The sequence below is a fragment of the Colletotrichum destructivum genome, chromosome 11 (genome assembly GCF_034447905.1).
Source record: "Colletotrichum destructivum chromosome 11, complete sequence".
NCBI lineage: Eukaryota > Fungi > Ascomycota > Sordariomycetes > Glomerellales > Glomerellaceae > Colletotrichum > Colletotrichum destructivum.
In genome coordinates, this window is record NC_085906.1 from 789,422 (window position 1) to 805,815 (window position 16,394).

General features: G+C 47.3%; 4 protein-coding genes across 4 annotated transcripts; 1 reads left to right on the top strand and 3 right to left on the bottom strand.

Annotated features, from left to right (window-relative positions):
- Positions 1-1,749: 1,749 nt before the first annotated feature.
- On the bottom strand, positions 1,750-2,382 carry CDEST_15356 (uncharacterized protein; the record flags this gene model as incomplete). The annotated part of the gene is made up of 1 exon (XM_062931512.1): positions 1,750-2,382. One exon carries the CDS (start codon positions 2,380-2,382, stop codon positions 1,750-1,752), a length of 633 nt encoding a protein of 210 aa, XP_062787563.1.
- Positions 2,383-4,303: 1,921 nt separating this feature from the next.
- CDEST_15357 (uncharacterized protein) lies at positions 4,304-5,421 on the bottom strand. The gene is made up of 2 exons (XM_062931513.1): positions 5,297-5,421; positions 4,304-5,202 (listed from the first exon to the last, which is right to left on the bottom strand). Exon 2 carries the CDS (start codon positions 4,735-4,737, stop codon positions 4,360-4,362), a length of 378 nt encoding a protein of 125 aa, XP_062787564.1. The 5' UTR covers positions 4,738-5,202; positions 5,297-5,421; the 3' UTR covers positions 4,304-4,359.
- Positions 5,422-7,790: 2,369 nt separating this feature from the next.
- CDEST_15358 (uncharacterized protein) lies at positions 7,791-8,129 on the top strand. The gene has a single exon (XM_062931514.1). The coding sequence runs from the start codon at positions 7,863-7,865 to the stop codon at positions 8,085-8,087; it is 225 nt and encodes a 74-aa protein (XP_062787565.1). The 5' UTR covers positions 7,791-7,862; the 3' UTR covers positions 8,088-8,129.
- Positions 8,130-14,148: 6,019 nt separating this feature from the next.
- CDEST_15359 (uncharacterized protein) lies at positions 14,149-15,395 on the bottom strand (the record flags this gene model as incomplete). The annotated part of the gene is made up of 2 exons (XM_062931515.1): positions 14,149-15,071; positions 15,374-15,395. 2 exons carry the CDS (start codon positions 15,393-15,395, stop codon positions 14,149-14,151), a joined length of 945 nt encoding a protein of 314 aa, XP_062787566.1.
- Between the last annotated feature and the right edge of the window lie 999 nt (positions 15,396-16,394).

The following is a 16,394-nucleotide window of genomic DNA, read 5'->3' on the forward strand; positions in this document are numbered from 1 at the left end:
TACTGAAGGCTGAGATTAAGACCTTTCGGGATCAGAACAACCTGCTTAGCCGACGTCGAAGAGCTAAGAAAGAATGTCTCTAGTATGGAGGAATTCTCACTGCAGCTGAAGATATGCAGTCACAGAGGGCCGCAACTGCACAGGTTCAGGAGGAAACACGTCAGAGTAGTGGTCGCAAACCAAAGACTGAATCAGGCCAGCGACGGTGTGGCATCTGTGGAAACACTGGACACAACGCACGAACGTGCCAACTTGAGGAAGAAATATTTGAGGAAGAGAATTCTGAGCAGTTTCAATTGATTTAGATTTATAAATGTTTGAAACTAGTTGGTTCTGTGTTGTGATCGCGATTTTGTGTCTCACTCGCTTGTCGTGCACGTTGTGTCAATTAATAAAACTCTGTGTGGAGCGTTATCACCTAGGCTTGTGCGAAACATAGTCTTTGTTAAATAAATAAAGAAAAAGGTCTGTTATGCCAGGATCCACAACTTAAAACGTGTTCAGCTTGCGTTGTAGTTGTTTGAGGAGAGTATCACGTTTGTCGACTGGGAAAAACAAACACATATAACTCGGGAGAAGAAGCTCTCAAGTCCCAGTTTAAGCACGTGTCTCAGGGTTGTTGATTACTGTGTTTTACTGCAGAAACGGTTTCAATAGCTAGATACGTCACATAGAAACAGCGGTCCTAGCTAAAAGATACTCGCCTAGCTGACCATGACGGTCACCAAGCGACGGAGAGTTTCGATCCACCGACGTTAATACATACTAGGAAGGGAAAATGAAAGCTCAATCGGAATGTTCTTTTATGTCACGAGAACTTACTTGCAGGACGTCGACATGCAGCAAGTGGAGAGCATCGTGTCCCTCAGTCTAGATCCAAGTTCAACATAAAGCCAAATGTACCAGCCACCAACACGACGGTGATACAAATCACTAGACCGAGAGACATCATCAAGTGTGTGAGAAAGCACAGCAGACCCGCTCCGTCACTCGAATGTCCTGAATGGAACGGCTTCTTGACTCTCAAGGACAACCATGTGATGAAAGATGAGATTTGGCTTGCATCAACGCCGATAACACCGTTAAAGAACTCTAATACAGCTTACGAAGTACCTGCAAATGCACCTTGAAAGTCGGCTGAACATAAAGTGGATCAATTGCTAGAAAGTAATAGCTGGACTGGTGTTGAAAATGGTCTCCAACCAGAAAAGTCCCATCTCGCCATTGGACGCGTTTTTCACCATGGTTACTATGTGCTACAGCGGCCTGAATCAGTAGTTTAATACCAGGGGATTATTGTAGTTGGGGCTTATGCGTCGTGTTATAAATTGAAACTATTTGGAGAGATTGACCGTATCATTTTGGATGAAGGTCTCTTGACGATGCTGGAATGCACTGCTGGTAAGCTTTTGCTGATCTCTTAAATCCAATAATGTAGGAGTCATTATAATCAAGAGATTGTCTGGTTGTCGTATGATATCATTTAAACCTTTCTCCAGGTTACATGATGAAAGTTTATGGTGTAATGTAATTAATGTAGGTGCGACAAAGCTATCGCACCCTGGAAAGACTTACTTCCCTGGGATTTATTTTCAAAGTCTGAGTTACATATTGATACCTTTAGTGGTTGACTATAAAGAATGTGTCTCCTATAACCGAATTTACTTGCCTAGGCAGAGTCACCAAACCCTAGTCTCGATATCAGTGTGGGCTAGAAACAGCTACGAATGAGCCAGTAACTACCCCTAGCTACTGCCCGGAGGGATACGGAATGTTCACTACAGCGTGACCCTTCAGAACGGCGGGAAACCCAAGAACATGCGGGCACACTGGGTTATGGCTGAGAGCCAGGTCTAAAATGCAGGTTTCATCATATCCGTGCAGACAATCGTTCCCCTGAGGGATATTGTAGAGTTGGTGGTTTTGTGCCACCCAACTATCTGGTTGAGATAGGCATTTGTCCAGATAGATCATGCTGTTTGATGCAGACAATGGTAGCTTACCATGTGAGAGAAGTTGAGCGCACTCATCCGCTTCCACAAACTCGTAATCCATCTGGACTTTACCTCCAGTAGCCGGTGCCACTAGAGCAGACTTTCCTGTCACCAAATAGTTCCACGCATCATAACTTATATCATAGGATCGCTGAGACCTGTCAACCTTCAAGAGATGAAGGCTCCGACCACCATACGACACTTTAACACAAATCGCATCGCAGTCAACCTCACTTGGCCAGTACGCTACACGATTGTGGTTGATTTTGCAGCCCAAGACCCCAATAGAAGACCCGTATAAGACGTGAGGCTCAATTAATAGCGATCCAGCCTTGGCTAAAGCGACTAAACCAGCTGCGAAGATTGCTGTAAGTCGAGAAGACATCATGGTAAGAGAATTTAAGATACGATGAGAGCTTCAGGGTCTTATATCCCGAACGTCGATTTTGCTGAATAAAAGCTTTGAACAACCGATCAGGTAACACTATGATATGCATCAATTCGTTCAAGACACCTTAAAAGTCATAGTTGCAACTTGAGCATACTCTCGTCGCCAATTTCGCCAGGACTTGAGGATGCATAGGCATTATTACGTACTTAGTTGTGATAAGAAACCTTACTACTTATTAAGTATAATTACGTTGCTGTTAAATGATTATGATAATACTCTATAAATTGACATGAGCGTCAGTAGGAACTCTACAGCGGCTTCACCCACTTGGTGAGACTAAAATAAGTATTCTTCGTGAATCTAAACCTTGTTCAAGTTCGGATTTCTCGTAGTCTCAAACAAAGGCTGTCTGTCCGGAAGCCCCGGTATGTGTGCCTTTCATCAAGGGAAAATTTTTAACAAGGGGGAAATGTCAAGTCAAGATTGGAGCAGCAGACAGACAGACATAAACATGGGAGGCCATGCAAAGTGAAAGGCACAGCTCGATTCACTATGCTACAAGCGGATGACAGGACGCAGTGAACGTTACAGACAAGGCGGGTGTAGCTTAGTAGCACTCGGATTGTTGCAAGCCCTACTGAAACCGGTGAACGGGTTTCGATCCGAAACTTACAGAATCAACACCGGTATCCCCCAAGGATCGCTCCTGTCGCCAATAATCTACCTCTTCTATAATGCGGACCTTTTGGACATCTGCAACGAAGCCGGAGGCACGACAGCCACCGGCTTCATTGACGACGTAGCGATCCTCGCTGCAGGGGAAAGCACTGAGGAAACCTGCCAGAAGCTGCAAGAAGCGCTTCAGAAAGCTGACACTTGAGCTCTCACTTATGCGTCTGTCTTCGTACACGAGAAATTCCAGCTCACCTACTTCACACAGACGAAAACCAGAATTAACACAGACACGACACTCTTAAGTCAATGGGGAGAAATTGAGCCCAAAACAACCTGTAAATACCTGGGTCTCGTCATGGATTCATCCCTCAAGCGGAACCAACACATCGACAAGACAAAACGCAAGGTCACCAACACCATCACAGCACTCAGCAGCCTAGGCAGCTCCACATGGGGCGTGATGATCAGAGAGATAAGAACCATCTACAAAGGAGTCGCCATATAGCAGATGTTGTACGCGTGCTCGCTGTGGTCCAATAGCGGATGGGGAGAGAAAGTTTACACCAAGAGGACGCTTCATAGACTGGAAAGGCATCAGGCCAGAGCAGCCAGGGCTACGAGCAGGGCGTATAGAGCAACCTCGTTCCCAGTGCTAGATGCGGAGATGCATCTCCTGCCAGTTGAACAACAGATATGGAAACACAACATCGACGCGATTGGAAGAGTAGGCTTGGCTGAAACCTTTCCACGACAGGGAAAAGAGATGAGTCCGAGACAAACGATAACAAAACGACTACACAATGGACAAGACGCCCATAACGAATAAGACGAGCACATAAAGCCATTCATAACTCCTCCATGGTGGCATAGGCTGCGTATCCATATCGCGGAATCCGCAAAGCAGGTGGAAAAGGAACATCAACAATGACTCAAACGAAACGCCAAGGCCATCCACATCTATCCCCTCAACCGCGGCAAGGCTACACGTGCGGAATAGCAGCCAAGTAGAGGCTAGCTTAAAAATGATTCTGTACAGTACTTTAGATTCTAGTATATGGGCCTGCGCTGAAGGTACTGGTAATGTTTCTATACATACAAAAGTAGAGAGAGTTGCTGCAACACTGTATTCCCCTACTGAGTAAAGTAGAGCGGAGAAAAAAAGGTGGATATGTAGCTTTGCCGCAGTCGATGAGATACAGATGGCAGCGGTATCAACCGTCACATTGAGGCCGCCGCAGTCTGCAAAACTACACAGAAGTCCAGCAAGTCATACATGGGCGACGATACTGTATCAACGGTCTACAGTGAAGGCCTGGTCACACAAGCAGTCGCACCGAAAATGGCAAACCAACTGGGAAGTCGAGACGCGAGGCGAACTCGACAGTCGTCACAAGTCCGAAACCGCACTGAAATCCAAAGTCTTCTACAGGTGGAGCAAGCTAATGGGCCTTCATTGCTCACAGAGGTAGTGACAGAACTGGAACGGCGAGCGATAGACTGAGTTCTGCGAATAGAGAGACTTGGCCTTCTGAATTGGGTAGAGTGGGAGTGTCTTTTCTGAGCCTTGCGAGTAGCTTCCTTTGCTCTGTAATCGACGCAAGTCCGGTAAGACCCCGAGATAGTAGAACTCCAAGGTCGCTGGCGCCGAGTACATACAAAGGAAGGGGTATCTGGCATGAGGGGACATGCAAGGATAAGAATACCTGATAAACGAGAATAAATCAGTAACCTTAGATAGTTGCGTAGTGGTGAAGTAGTGATAGACGATAACGACGGTAATCCGATAAACCGATGAAGAAGGACCAGCTTAAAGTACGAAGTGGAGAGGGATGGAAGAAATTGAGGTAGGCAACACGTGAGGGGGCTGTTGCTGAGGGATACGGCGGGGAGGGGAGGAGAAATATGGGGAAATGGAAAGTTCCGTCGGACATGCTGCGGCCAAAAGCGACATCTGCCTAATATGTTTAAGATCAATCAACCAGTCTCCTCGCCCTGTTGTTCGCGTCAGGGGTCGCTCCAGGCTGCGTCAGTCACCAACTGAGTCTCGGTCGTAACAATAAGCTTCGGCAGCCCAAGAAAGGCGCAAGAGCAGCACTTTCCGCACAGATCGCCCAACAGACTTGTTTCTTCGTACAACTATTGCTTTAATAAGTTATTAGTGATTAAGACATTATAAAGTAGTAGGTTTTGGTGAAGCCTGATGGGGCAGACATGGCCGGAAAGGGGGTATGTTGACTTATCCATGTGCTAAGACGCAAGCTAATCGAGCGCATCAGGTTTCAGAGTTTACCATGACGAGCCAATCGGACAAGAAAGATGGAGGACAGTAGAGGGCCGGACACAAGGCCTCCTGGCTGGTGTAATTGGTTGCGCGGCAGCGTGACCATATAAAACAAACAGAAAACTATTGAAACGGGGTTCTTACCATAAATTTGCTTCGCGGCACTGTGAGATGTCCAGACCCGCTTGTGAAAGCAACATGTAACGTGATCGCTTAACGTTAACTATTTTGGCAATGGGGAGAGGTGATCAAGTCCACCAGCTCTTTACTTTGTTTCCTTTTTTGCTGTCACTGCGCGATCAGACAAGCAGCCCTTGTCGGGCTGTCGAAAAGTCCGAGCGTCGCGCACTCATTTTGATCACTTGACAACCATTTTTCCATTCAACGCACTACCCACACAGAGCCTTTGAGGCAATTTTCGGCTGGTGGTGTGATACAGTAGACAATCTGGGAGTCATCTGCCTCAATCAATTGCTTGAAACCAGCCTGACCAGAGTCTTTTTTGGCTTTTAACCCTCTTAGTCACCTGTTTTGTGCTTCTGACACCCGACAACGTTAGACTCACAAGTCCTGATCCCGGGTTGCAAGCGAGCTGGAGGCGGACCTATATAGTACTTGGATCACTACTCAAATTATGTGAAATTAAAGTTCTAATTGATTTATGTTCTATATCTCTCCGGAGGTCTTACAGTACGTCCACATCGGGTTGTCACTCTCTGCTTGCCGGTGTCGGCGGAGGTCATCCTTGATTTCATTGGGGGGTAGTTTTGTTCGTGATCTGGTCGCGTCGACAAGGTATCGGCCGTTCCGAGACCTTCGAGCGAGTGGCGCAGTCGGTCATCCGTTGTAAGTTTAATCAAATTTCTACTGACTTGAGGTGTGAGTGAGTATCTTGCAGTGTTTCGTCGTTTGCGGAAAGTACTGTTAAGAACTACGGAGATGACCACTAAAACAGCCACGAACATGATCCGTGGTACTAGTGCACAAGATTTCCAGTTAGAAAAATCCATTATCGATTCTATAGGTATGATCTCCGGGCTTAAATAATCCCCGTTGGCGGTAGAAAGTCTTATGCTCTACATGATATAGACCGTTTTTAAATACTCTATCAGCCACAGGTTCCTACGTGATTGGTAAGTAGTCTTCAAAGAGCAGCTCCCAGTAACAAAACCTTGCATAATCATTTGAACGTTGTTTGCAACTAAACTACTTTGAGAGTACAGATTCACGCCCTTGGGTTTCTCGACGTGAAAGTAACATGGAAGGCTAATGATGAGTCGAGAGGCATTAGTGGATGACAGACCCCCAGCCTATTCCTATCAAATTTTTTTCAGAACACGTTATCACTTTAATATACCTTATGCCTCCAATAACCGACACCCTCAAACCTAAAATTTGACCATGCGACCAACGACCATCGCTCCACTCACCGCCGTTGCTGATGCTAGTAGGCTACGGGAGGAATGACAATGTTAGAAAGCCTTCCGAATTTGACATTGGCTGAAGTCGATAGAGAAACAGGACACCCTCCGGCCCATTCGGCTCTGCGAGTGGGAGAGGGACGATTCGAGCATCATGAAATAACGGCGCATCACCTGACTGCAGCGCTTGTCGTCTTGATCACGCGTTGTACTGTACGCCTTGCTGCACGTAACCAATCGCCCGTCCCCCATCCCCACCAGTGCTTTTACCGCCTGTATTGTAAGGGGTTGCGCTGTCCCGCAGCCTGCCAGTTATTCTTAGGTGAGTTCTTATTCAAAGCTTCCCCTCACTTTATTATCTCATGCGTCATCTCACCAACATGAGCCTCAACACTAGAATCCTACCATGTTACAACTTTTGTCCTCACTAAGCTAGCCCTTTCCATCCACTCGACCTTGTTTAACATCCACACATTTTAGATTATCCAACGAGAATAATAACAGCCCATCCAGTTTCCTCCACTGCCCATGTTCGACATCAGTATGCCTACCCGGGCACTGCTCCTGCCGAAACAAAGAGTAGTATTCTTATTGCTGGAGCTATTGCTTTGAGGGTGCTCTAATATGCTTGTAACAAGAACAGGCGATCCGCTCTCTTGTTCAAAATCTCGAAAGTTGCTGTCGCATCAACTGACCTTAATTTCATAATTTCATACGGATGTACTGCACGCATTAATATCTAAAATCTAGGTTAAAGTGTCTAATGGATGATTGCGGCGAAAAGAGGATACTTGTACATCGTTGCTACTGACTTAGTGTCGAATCCGAATCGATTAACGTCGTGCACCCATTTTTGAGTCACCCCACATATGGGCCACCCAAAAATGCCTCATCACCATACTCCTCTTCCATCCTCTTCCTCCAACTTCTAACCACAACATTTTTCAACCTCATCCGAATGGCCTCATTTTTTCCACCCTATTCTAGGCATTATGAGCCAGTATACCAAAATTGAAGTCAACCAAGCACTCGAGGCCATTGTAAACGAACGCCTCCTTTTTATGACGGTGAAAAAAGGCTTCAGCATGCAGTTCTATTAGATGGCAACTGCCCAGCAGCAGCTAGAGCTTCTGCAGGGCCAAGTTATCAATAATGCGGTAAGGCAAAGGAAGACAGTCCAGCTGAATCCTAACACCAAGTTTGCCACCATCTCAGACGTACAGAAGGCGCAGGTTGAGACTGGTGAAAAGGAGGATGATGCAGATGAAACCAGCGGGTCTGAATACATCAGAGAAGATGAAAGCTGTAATTTTGGAGGCATCTAGGCCTAGTCAATAACGTACTCGCATAGCGAGTCGGCCAACATAGCGAGTCGGCCACTTTTCCCACTTTCTACCTCTTTGACCTTTACACCAACTTTCCTCCACGTACGAAAATGCAATCCACCTCAATTGAAAGTCGCATTATCCTTGCCCTCCAGGCTATCGAAAAAGACCCAAAAACGTCTGTACGAAAAGCAGCCCGAACCTTTGAGGTCCCTCGAACGACACCCCAAGACCGACGCGCTGGAGGCGTCGCACGACCCGAAAGACGACCAAATTCAATGAAGATGACTATAACAGAAGAGGAGGTGATTCTTGAACGAGTTATTGACCTAATCGATCGAGGGTTTCCTCCGCGACAAGAAGACGTACGAGAAATGGCCGACCAACTCCTGAACGCGCGCGACGGGACGCGTAAGGGACCCCGATGGGCAGAGAACTTCGTACGACGCGTCCCCCAATTGAAAATGCGATTTCGACGTCGAATCGACTATCAGAGGGCCTTAGCTGAGGATCCTACGATTATACAAGGCTGGTTTGCACTCGTGCGAAACATAATTGCAAAGTATGGAATACTTGATGACGATATCTACAATTTTGATGAGACTGGGTTCCTGATGGAAATGCTGTCGCACGCAAAGGTTGTTACAACGTCTGACCGTAAGGGAAGGCCTCGTACGAAGCAGCCTGGCAATCGGTAATGGGTTTCTGTCATTCAGGGTGTGTGTGCAGATGGCTGGGCGATGCCTCCGTACGTCATCGTGAAGGGCAAATATCACCTCCTCTCCTGGTACACCAACAGCCAATTCCCAGCCACATGGCGTATCCATCCAAGCGAAAATGGATGGACGACAAATGATATTGACCTAGATTGGCTAAATCACTTTAATCAGTGCACAAAGTCCCGTACGAAGGGTTCTTATCGCCTCTTAATCCTTGATGGTCACAACAGCCATAAATCGACCGACTTCGACGAATACTGCAAGGAACAGAACATTATTGCTTTATGCATGCCTCCCCATTCATCGCACGAGCTCCAGCCTCTTGATGTTGGGTGCTTTAGCCCGTTAAAGTACTCGTACGGCAAGGAAATCGAGAAGATGATGCGGATGCAGATTTCGCATATTACTAAGGATGACTTCTTTCCTGCCTTTAAAGCAGCATTCTTTGCCTCAATGGGCGAAAACAACGTACGAGCTGGTTTTAGACAGGCAGGCCTTGTACCTTTTAACCCTGAAGTGGTTCTTTCTCGCTTGGATTTCAAGCCAAAGACGCCAACACCATCAAACTCACGGCCAAGCAGCCAAGGCTCCTGGGACGCAAAGACACCAACCACAGCACTAGAGGGCGTACGAAGTGCTTCCTCCCTTAAAAAGAAGATCCAGGCACATCAAGGTAGCTCACCAACACCTTTGTACGAGGTAGTTGACCTACAGGCAAAAGGTATTAGCAAGTTAGCCCACCGACTGGCTCTTGTTGAAGCTGAGAACCGTGGGCTTCGTATGGCAAATGAGGTAATAAGTAAGCGCCGGAAGGCAAAAAAGACCCGACTACGTCTTGGAGGGTCACTTAATACTGCTGAAGTAGAGGCACTACAGGGAGAAAAGGATGTGGTTAATGCTGGAGGAGAGAATAACCCTCAGAAGGAGGGTCGTATGGAAGGTGCTGAACCACGCGCGCGACGCTGTGGCAATTGCGGAAAGTCTGGACATAACGCACGAACCTGTGAAGTAGTTTGGGATAGTGATGAGGAAGAGGATAATAAGTAGTTTTAATTGATTTCGTACGTTGTAGTTGAATTAACTTATACAAAAGGTTGAAAGGTAGAGGAAGGTGGCCGACTCGCTATGTTGGCCGACTCGCTATGCGAGTACGTTAGTTAATTAAAATTAAACATGGTGGTGTTGATGGAAATACCCGCATTTTTGGAAGGCCCATATGTGGGGTAGCCCAAAAGTGGGTACAAGACGTTATGTGCCAAGGCGTATTCCAAGGCGCGACAGGACTTGCCGTGCGTTAAGTTGATGATCCTTGCAACCGAGGGCGATATTGTCAGCGGATACGCTGTCAAAAACTAAGAATCCATTGCATCTATCCTGGCGATGATCCCGATGAGTCCTTGTTTAACGATCTTTGGCCAACCACCTCAGCAGTCATGCTTCCATCGCCAACAACCTGAGGAGTACTGGCCACGTAGACCACCAGTCACCTTCAGCGAAGATGACAGGCCCTCGGACACCATCCCTACTCTACAAATCTTATACGATGATATGACCACAGTGCCGCAGAGAACAGTAACTGTTGGAATCGGGCATGATGCCAGATCTCGGGATATAATCCGGATCCGGTCGGCCAACGGATCCGAGGTCGAAGCTGCCCCACCGGAAGTTGCGCCACCGGAAGTTGCCTGCCGCAAGACAGGCCTGTACATCCCAAAAAGAAACATAACAACACCAATAACCTGAACTAAACGAGCAACCTGCCCACTGTGATTAGTAGCGCTATTGCCCTGGTTCGATCGATCAATACCGTGCAGTGAAACCACCACTAACAAAACCCCTTATTCCACATTACTACCGCTTCTCCTTCCCGTCCTCATTATCGTATCGGCCTATGAGACCTAACGGGCTCACCATAAAGACGTCTTCATGTCAGCCTCACAAATATCATATTTCACGGTTGTTTTCTTCAACAAGGGCAGACCAGCCGCGAATGACCTCGGAATCTTTGCTTTAGGCTCTTATATAATCTTGCGTGCGGGATCCGTTTCCAGAAGTTGGTTGATGCTCTTGAGACTCTTGCTGCGGACGGTCGCCTGATCACTAGCCATGGCGGGAAACAGGCGTCCGCAGCTTAACAGTGATTCGCCTCAAGCGATGTCGCTCTTTGGTCTCTTTTGGAACCTTCAATCGGCATTATTGCAGGATGCATTGCTACACTTCGGCCTCTCCTGAACACTTGTAGTTTAGGTAAGAGATCGAAACAGAAATCGTTTTCATCTTGGAGAAACTCCTTGCCAAGGGCCATCCTGATTAGACGCGAGTTTCATGTTACAAGTATCAAGATTGAAGACCCTGAGTATGCTGTACCAAGCAATGCAGCGGTGGTTTCTGAATCGTAGCATGCGAGGAGCAAATTTCCTACATGTAGGTGCTGTTGGTGGCGATGACGTTCCTCTGATGGCACTGAACACTAAGGGATCTTCGGTCTGCCACGGTATTTGATTACATAGCATATTGAGATCATTGAACTTATTTGAAGGATCACGGCAGTCGCGCCATGCAATCTACCCTAACAGTCTGCCAAGGGTAAAGATAGATGATTCAATATCAACACTATCACTATATTTTCTCAGGAGTTGACTCCTTCGATGACTACCTTTGTTGTATTATCTATCGCCTTGCGTCTTATCTACCATTGATGTGATGTGCTGGAAGACAGCTTACGAAAGACGCGTGCGCTGATTTTGGCATGTCTGGCGGGCTAAAGTTGACATTGGGGTGTAAAGTTTTGACTGTATAGATTTCGGGAACAGGAGACTGTCCTATATGGTTAGCTACCCTATTCATTGTGTTTGGAGACGAAAGTCGAGGCCTGTCGCTTGAGAGGTGGAAGCCCGATTGCTGCTGTCGTTTCTGCCAAACAAGACAGATGAGAGCCCCGATAGCGACTAGTGCAGTTGCGGCAGTCAGCGTCAATGCAAGGGTTTGTCCAGCGATGACACTCCCTGTTGACAGGGAAGAAGTCTGCGCCTCAGCGTGGGCCTCAGTCGACGAGGATGTGGCTGTCATAGTTGGCAAAAGCGTTGATCCAGTGCTGGAATAACCAATGCCAATATGTATAAGACCAATCATTATCAATTGCCAGCCTAACTTCATCGCTTTGTCTGAATTTACAGACCAAAGATGGATGTGGGATTGAGATGTAACACCTTTTTATGGAATAGCGACCCTGATCCTTCTCCAGTCGTTGCGTGGCGTGGGTTCCGGACCTGCACGAGACCAGCCGGGAAGCGCTGAAAATGATCAAATAAAAAGCTCATGGTGCAGCTTTAGTTATTACCATACTCTCCAATAATGAGCGTCGCTAACACCCTGGCGTATTCATCTCTTGAAATCGTGAAGCGAGTTTCAAAATCGCCTATAAGGAAACGATACTAACTTGGGAGTACAGTTCGGGTCACAGCTCGTTGTCTTTGTCTCTAAGTGTGACCTTTCTTTCCTCTCGATCGCAGGTAGAAGAATGCTAATGCTCCGCGAGACTGCCCAAGCTTGTCTACTGGTTACAGCCTTAGGCAACTCAAAATGCAGAAATTGTGAACGCGTTCGCTTCTGTGGCAAGCACCCGAGACTAGTTTGTGGCGCTAACAATCTAACCTAACGCCGGAATCCGCACTATTGTGAAGCACACACTCGTCTTACGAGTCAGAAGAAATTTGCGGGCATTAAGAGCTGCTACTACTACCATTGTCAAGTCACTCGTGAACCTGTTTACGAATCTTGTAGGTAACAACGATTGTTCGTGATTGAGAAGAAAACTACTGCGGTCTTCAATGCGTTGAACTCTGAAGACGCTGCTTCAGGTAACTGATGATCGATGGCCAAAGCTCCTTGGCTACCGTGGGCTCATCTAAAGCTGTCTGTTCGCAGACTTGACACAGTGAATTCTTAGAGTATGTGCCTGTTTCGCATCAGGCTTCCTGTCAATACACATAGGAGCTCTCGTCACCCACAATAGCCGCAAATGAGACTTTGGCAGCAGGGTAACTTGTTGGCAAACATTGCTAGTTCGGAACAGATTGAGCACCGTAGGTGCACAGGAATGGGGTTTGTGTCGGATGGGTTCATGGCCGTTTGATGAAATATTGCTTCTATGGCAGTCTGCTACTCTATTGACCCAATATTCGTAGAAATAGGCGCAGTATTTGTCTCGATCTCATCGAGTCAAACAAATACGTTTGCTGGTTTCATCGTGCTGTTCCATATTGCGTGGTCGTTATGAAATGCTAGACAAAGCTCTATAACAAGGCATAACACTTTGGTATGCATTGTTTGCTTCATTTCCAAAGGCATTGCCTTGCGACATCCGTTGTTCACACGGCGATGTCAACAGTTATGTAGTGTTTGACACAGCCGCACTCTACAGTCTTGCTGTGGCAACAGATCGCATTATCAAAATCATGCTGCTGCTGCTGACATGTTATCTCTGTGGTACCGCTGAGATGTAGATTATCGGCCTGCAGCTACACAATGACAGTTATGTAAAGAGTAGGCTGGGCAAAGCCGCTCTCGGGGCTTTGCATCGTGTGGGAGACTTGGCAAATCTTGTTACCTAGGTATAAAGAGACAAGAGGTGCGTAATTTGGGGTACGTTGGGGAAACAGAAAGAAGGTTGACGGTGAAAGCAAGCCATCAGGCTAATCAATACTCAAGACGCGTTAGACAGGACGAGAGAGCACAATAGGATGCGTACACCGAGAATTCATGGAGGTTCACAATGTTACAAATGCTGGCATCAGAGTGGAGAAATCAACCATAGACACACTTGATACCTGTACGTGTATAACTTTATTCTATCCCGGCCGGCCTAGATGTGACGCAAAATAGACATTTCTATCACATTTCTACCACAAACCCCCCGATTAATCAACAAACATAGGTTCACTGGTATGGCTACTCCCTGACAGCCCCTTTATCTACACCATCTGATTCAAACACATGCGAGGTGTCCCGGAAAAGACACCTATCAGAATCTATATGATCTTTGGGTAGTTGTAAACGGTTATGTGAGAAATCAACAATGTTTCTATCAGACATGGTGGCACATTGCATCGCATGAATTGCTTTCTTATTGGGTTCCAGATCAACCCAAATTTACTCAAATAAGTCGTGTTTATGGACGCAGAGACAGTCCCCTAAACGACACCAAGATCCCATAAAAACCGTCTTACCTATTCTCTAGAGAGACCAAACTTTCAGTGAACGCAATGGTTCGTTTGTTTCGGTTGTTTTGGAGCGAAAAACGACTACACTTTCATTTTATCATCGATCATTGACAGACACCGCTAATAGGATTCGCACGTGCATCTGGGTGCATGACTGATGCCCGCAACAGTAGATGTGATAAGTGTAGTTGCTCCAGGCATTTCATAAGTGGCATCGGACGGAACACCAGAAGGGATGATAGAGGAGACCTCAGGAGTAAGAGCAGAAGGCATGCCAGAGGGGATGGCAGGAGAGACTTCAGGAGTGATAACAGAAGGGGCGTCAGTAGGGGCGATAGATGGTACACCCGCCGTGGCGCCGCCGGTGGTCTCTATTAACGTTGTAGGCATGACATTCGTCTCTGAAGGATCAATTGAAAAGTCCGTAGTGGTGGATGTTGGCTCAGCAGAACCAAGGTTAGAGCCAGACGATGTTGGCTGGATGGCGGAGCCACCTGTTTCGACGTCAGTAGAGGAGTATGCGGACGGTGGTTGGATCTCCGTCAAGTGAGTGGGGTATGCCGAAGCATCCCCGTTCACCGCAGTCGAAGAACTAGTCACGGCTGTCGATGGGGTATTGTCCCATGGGACACTGGTTGTGCCGATAGCGTCTGGCGTCGGAGAAGCCGCCGTCGCAGTGCTGGAATCAAGGCATGTTCGAGCCATCGCCAGGGATAACGGCACGGCTGGCTCTGATCCTTCCGCCGGCAGAAGCCTGATCATCTGACAGCTAGGTCCGTCATCGTTGCCACACAGGAAAGTGATCTTGGCATAGGTAGCAGTAACGTCTGCCGGAAAAGAAATGGCCTGTAACAGGTTGGAATCACAGGTAGTCGACGAGTTAGTGATGTTTACGTGACGGGATAAGAGGACTTTATCCTGAGGGCCCAAGAAGTAAATATGAGCCTCAGGGCACGCTGCTGCATTATCGGGGGTTTCGAAGTATTCCAAGCCACCGAGTTTCATGGCGGGGCCCTTCCAGCAGTCCTCCTCAGCTGCCTCCGCTACAACGCGAGTCAATATAAAAGAAGTAAAAGTACTGATTGTAACGCAAGCGAGCCACTTCATTATCGGAACAACAAAGAATCATAACACGCCATCTGGGGCTTTATATATTTGTGTTCGAATTCCCACTGTTGGTTCGCCAGCTGTCTAACAGGCATTGATCCCGTCCTACTGATTGTCTCACTTGATATCAGATGGCAAAGGACCTGGAACTCTTATATCATATTTCATGAGGGGCTTACGATATCTAACCAGCATTACCCTAAGAAATGATTGTTGTGCTCTCGGAGAGGAAACTGACCAGCAAATTGAATGAAGCGCATGGAGTGATGTGAGAATACAGATATTTTTGGCAGTGATTTGGTCTGAGAGTCTCTCACTACCTCACGCACATAAACCAGAGAGCCGTCTACGTTGATGAATCGGATAACGCTTCTCAGCCTCGACGAATTTAAGAGTACCACTCCTTCAATGGACGCTCAAGCAAGACCCCTGACGTCGACGAGCTCCTACTCTGGCGAAACATTTATCGGCAATGCATCACCCCCAGGTTCATGTTACTTCAGTTACAGTGTCGTGTCGACACTTATAAATGCAGTTGAGGATGACTCAGATGCGCGTTGCGATGAGACGAGATTAGCGGGATCAGCAAGATCAGCAGCAAACGCGGCGACCGTCCACGCGTGGTTACGCTCGATAGTCGGCAGCGATCCGCCGTCCGAGTATCTTGACACCGACAGCTTCGACACCCGCCCAGACGCTGTAGAATTCAATCAAGGTAGATCGATGACGGCAGGTCAGCGTCAAGAGTAACTATCGACACCCAGAAGCTCAACCTCGGACAATACGATAGTTGGCTCTCCGGCCAATTCTTGGTCCTCCGATGTTAGCGGATTGACGATCCACCCAGCAGACGAGAGAGAACTAATTGACACAATTCTGAAAAACTAGTATTGAATCAGGTCGAGGCTCTCTGTCGCCTCAGAATCTCCATATCTGCCGCCAATTCCGAAGTCCTCCACGATACTTGTCTCTATGGCACGCAAATGATATATGTACTCCCTCCTAATCCCAACCACAACTTTGCAGGCAGTGTTGCCAATGTTAACGGCGACTATATTTCATGGAGTGCTCAAAACACCGGCTCGTGTCTTTCATCGGGACGACACATTCGACCTGCAGCCCGAATACACACAGCGCTGGCCGTAGTCTGCAACCTACTCGACGGGAACGTCGACCTCAGTTTACGACCTTGGTCCACCCGACCTATACAATGGAACGGAAGGATACCCGTTCCTCAAGCTCTTTCTTGGGCGCGGTGA

Excerpts from the sequence above, each read along its gene's own strand:
- CDEST_15358 (XM_062931514.1), top strand. The coding sequence starts at position 7,863 with ATGGCAACTGCCCAGCAGCAGCTAGAGCTTCTGCAGGGCCAAGTTATC.
- CDEST_15357 (XM_062931513.1), bottom strand. The coding sequence starts at position 4,737 with ATGCCAGATACCCCTTCCTTTGTATGTACTCGGCGCCAGCGACCTTGG.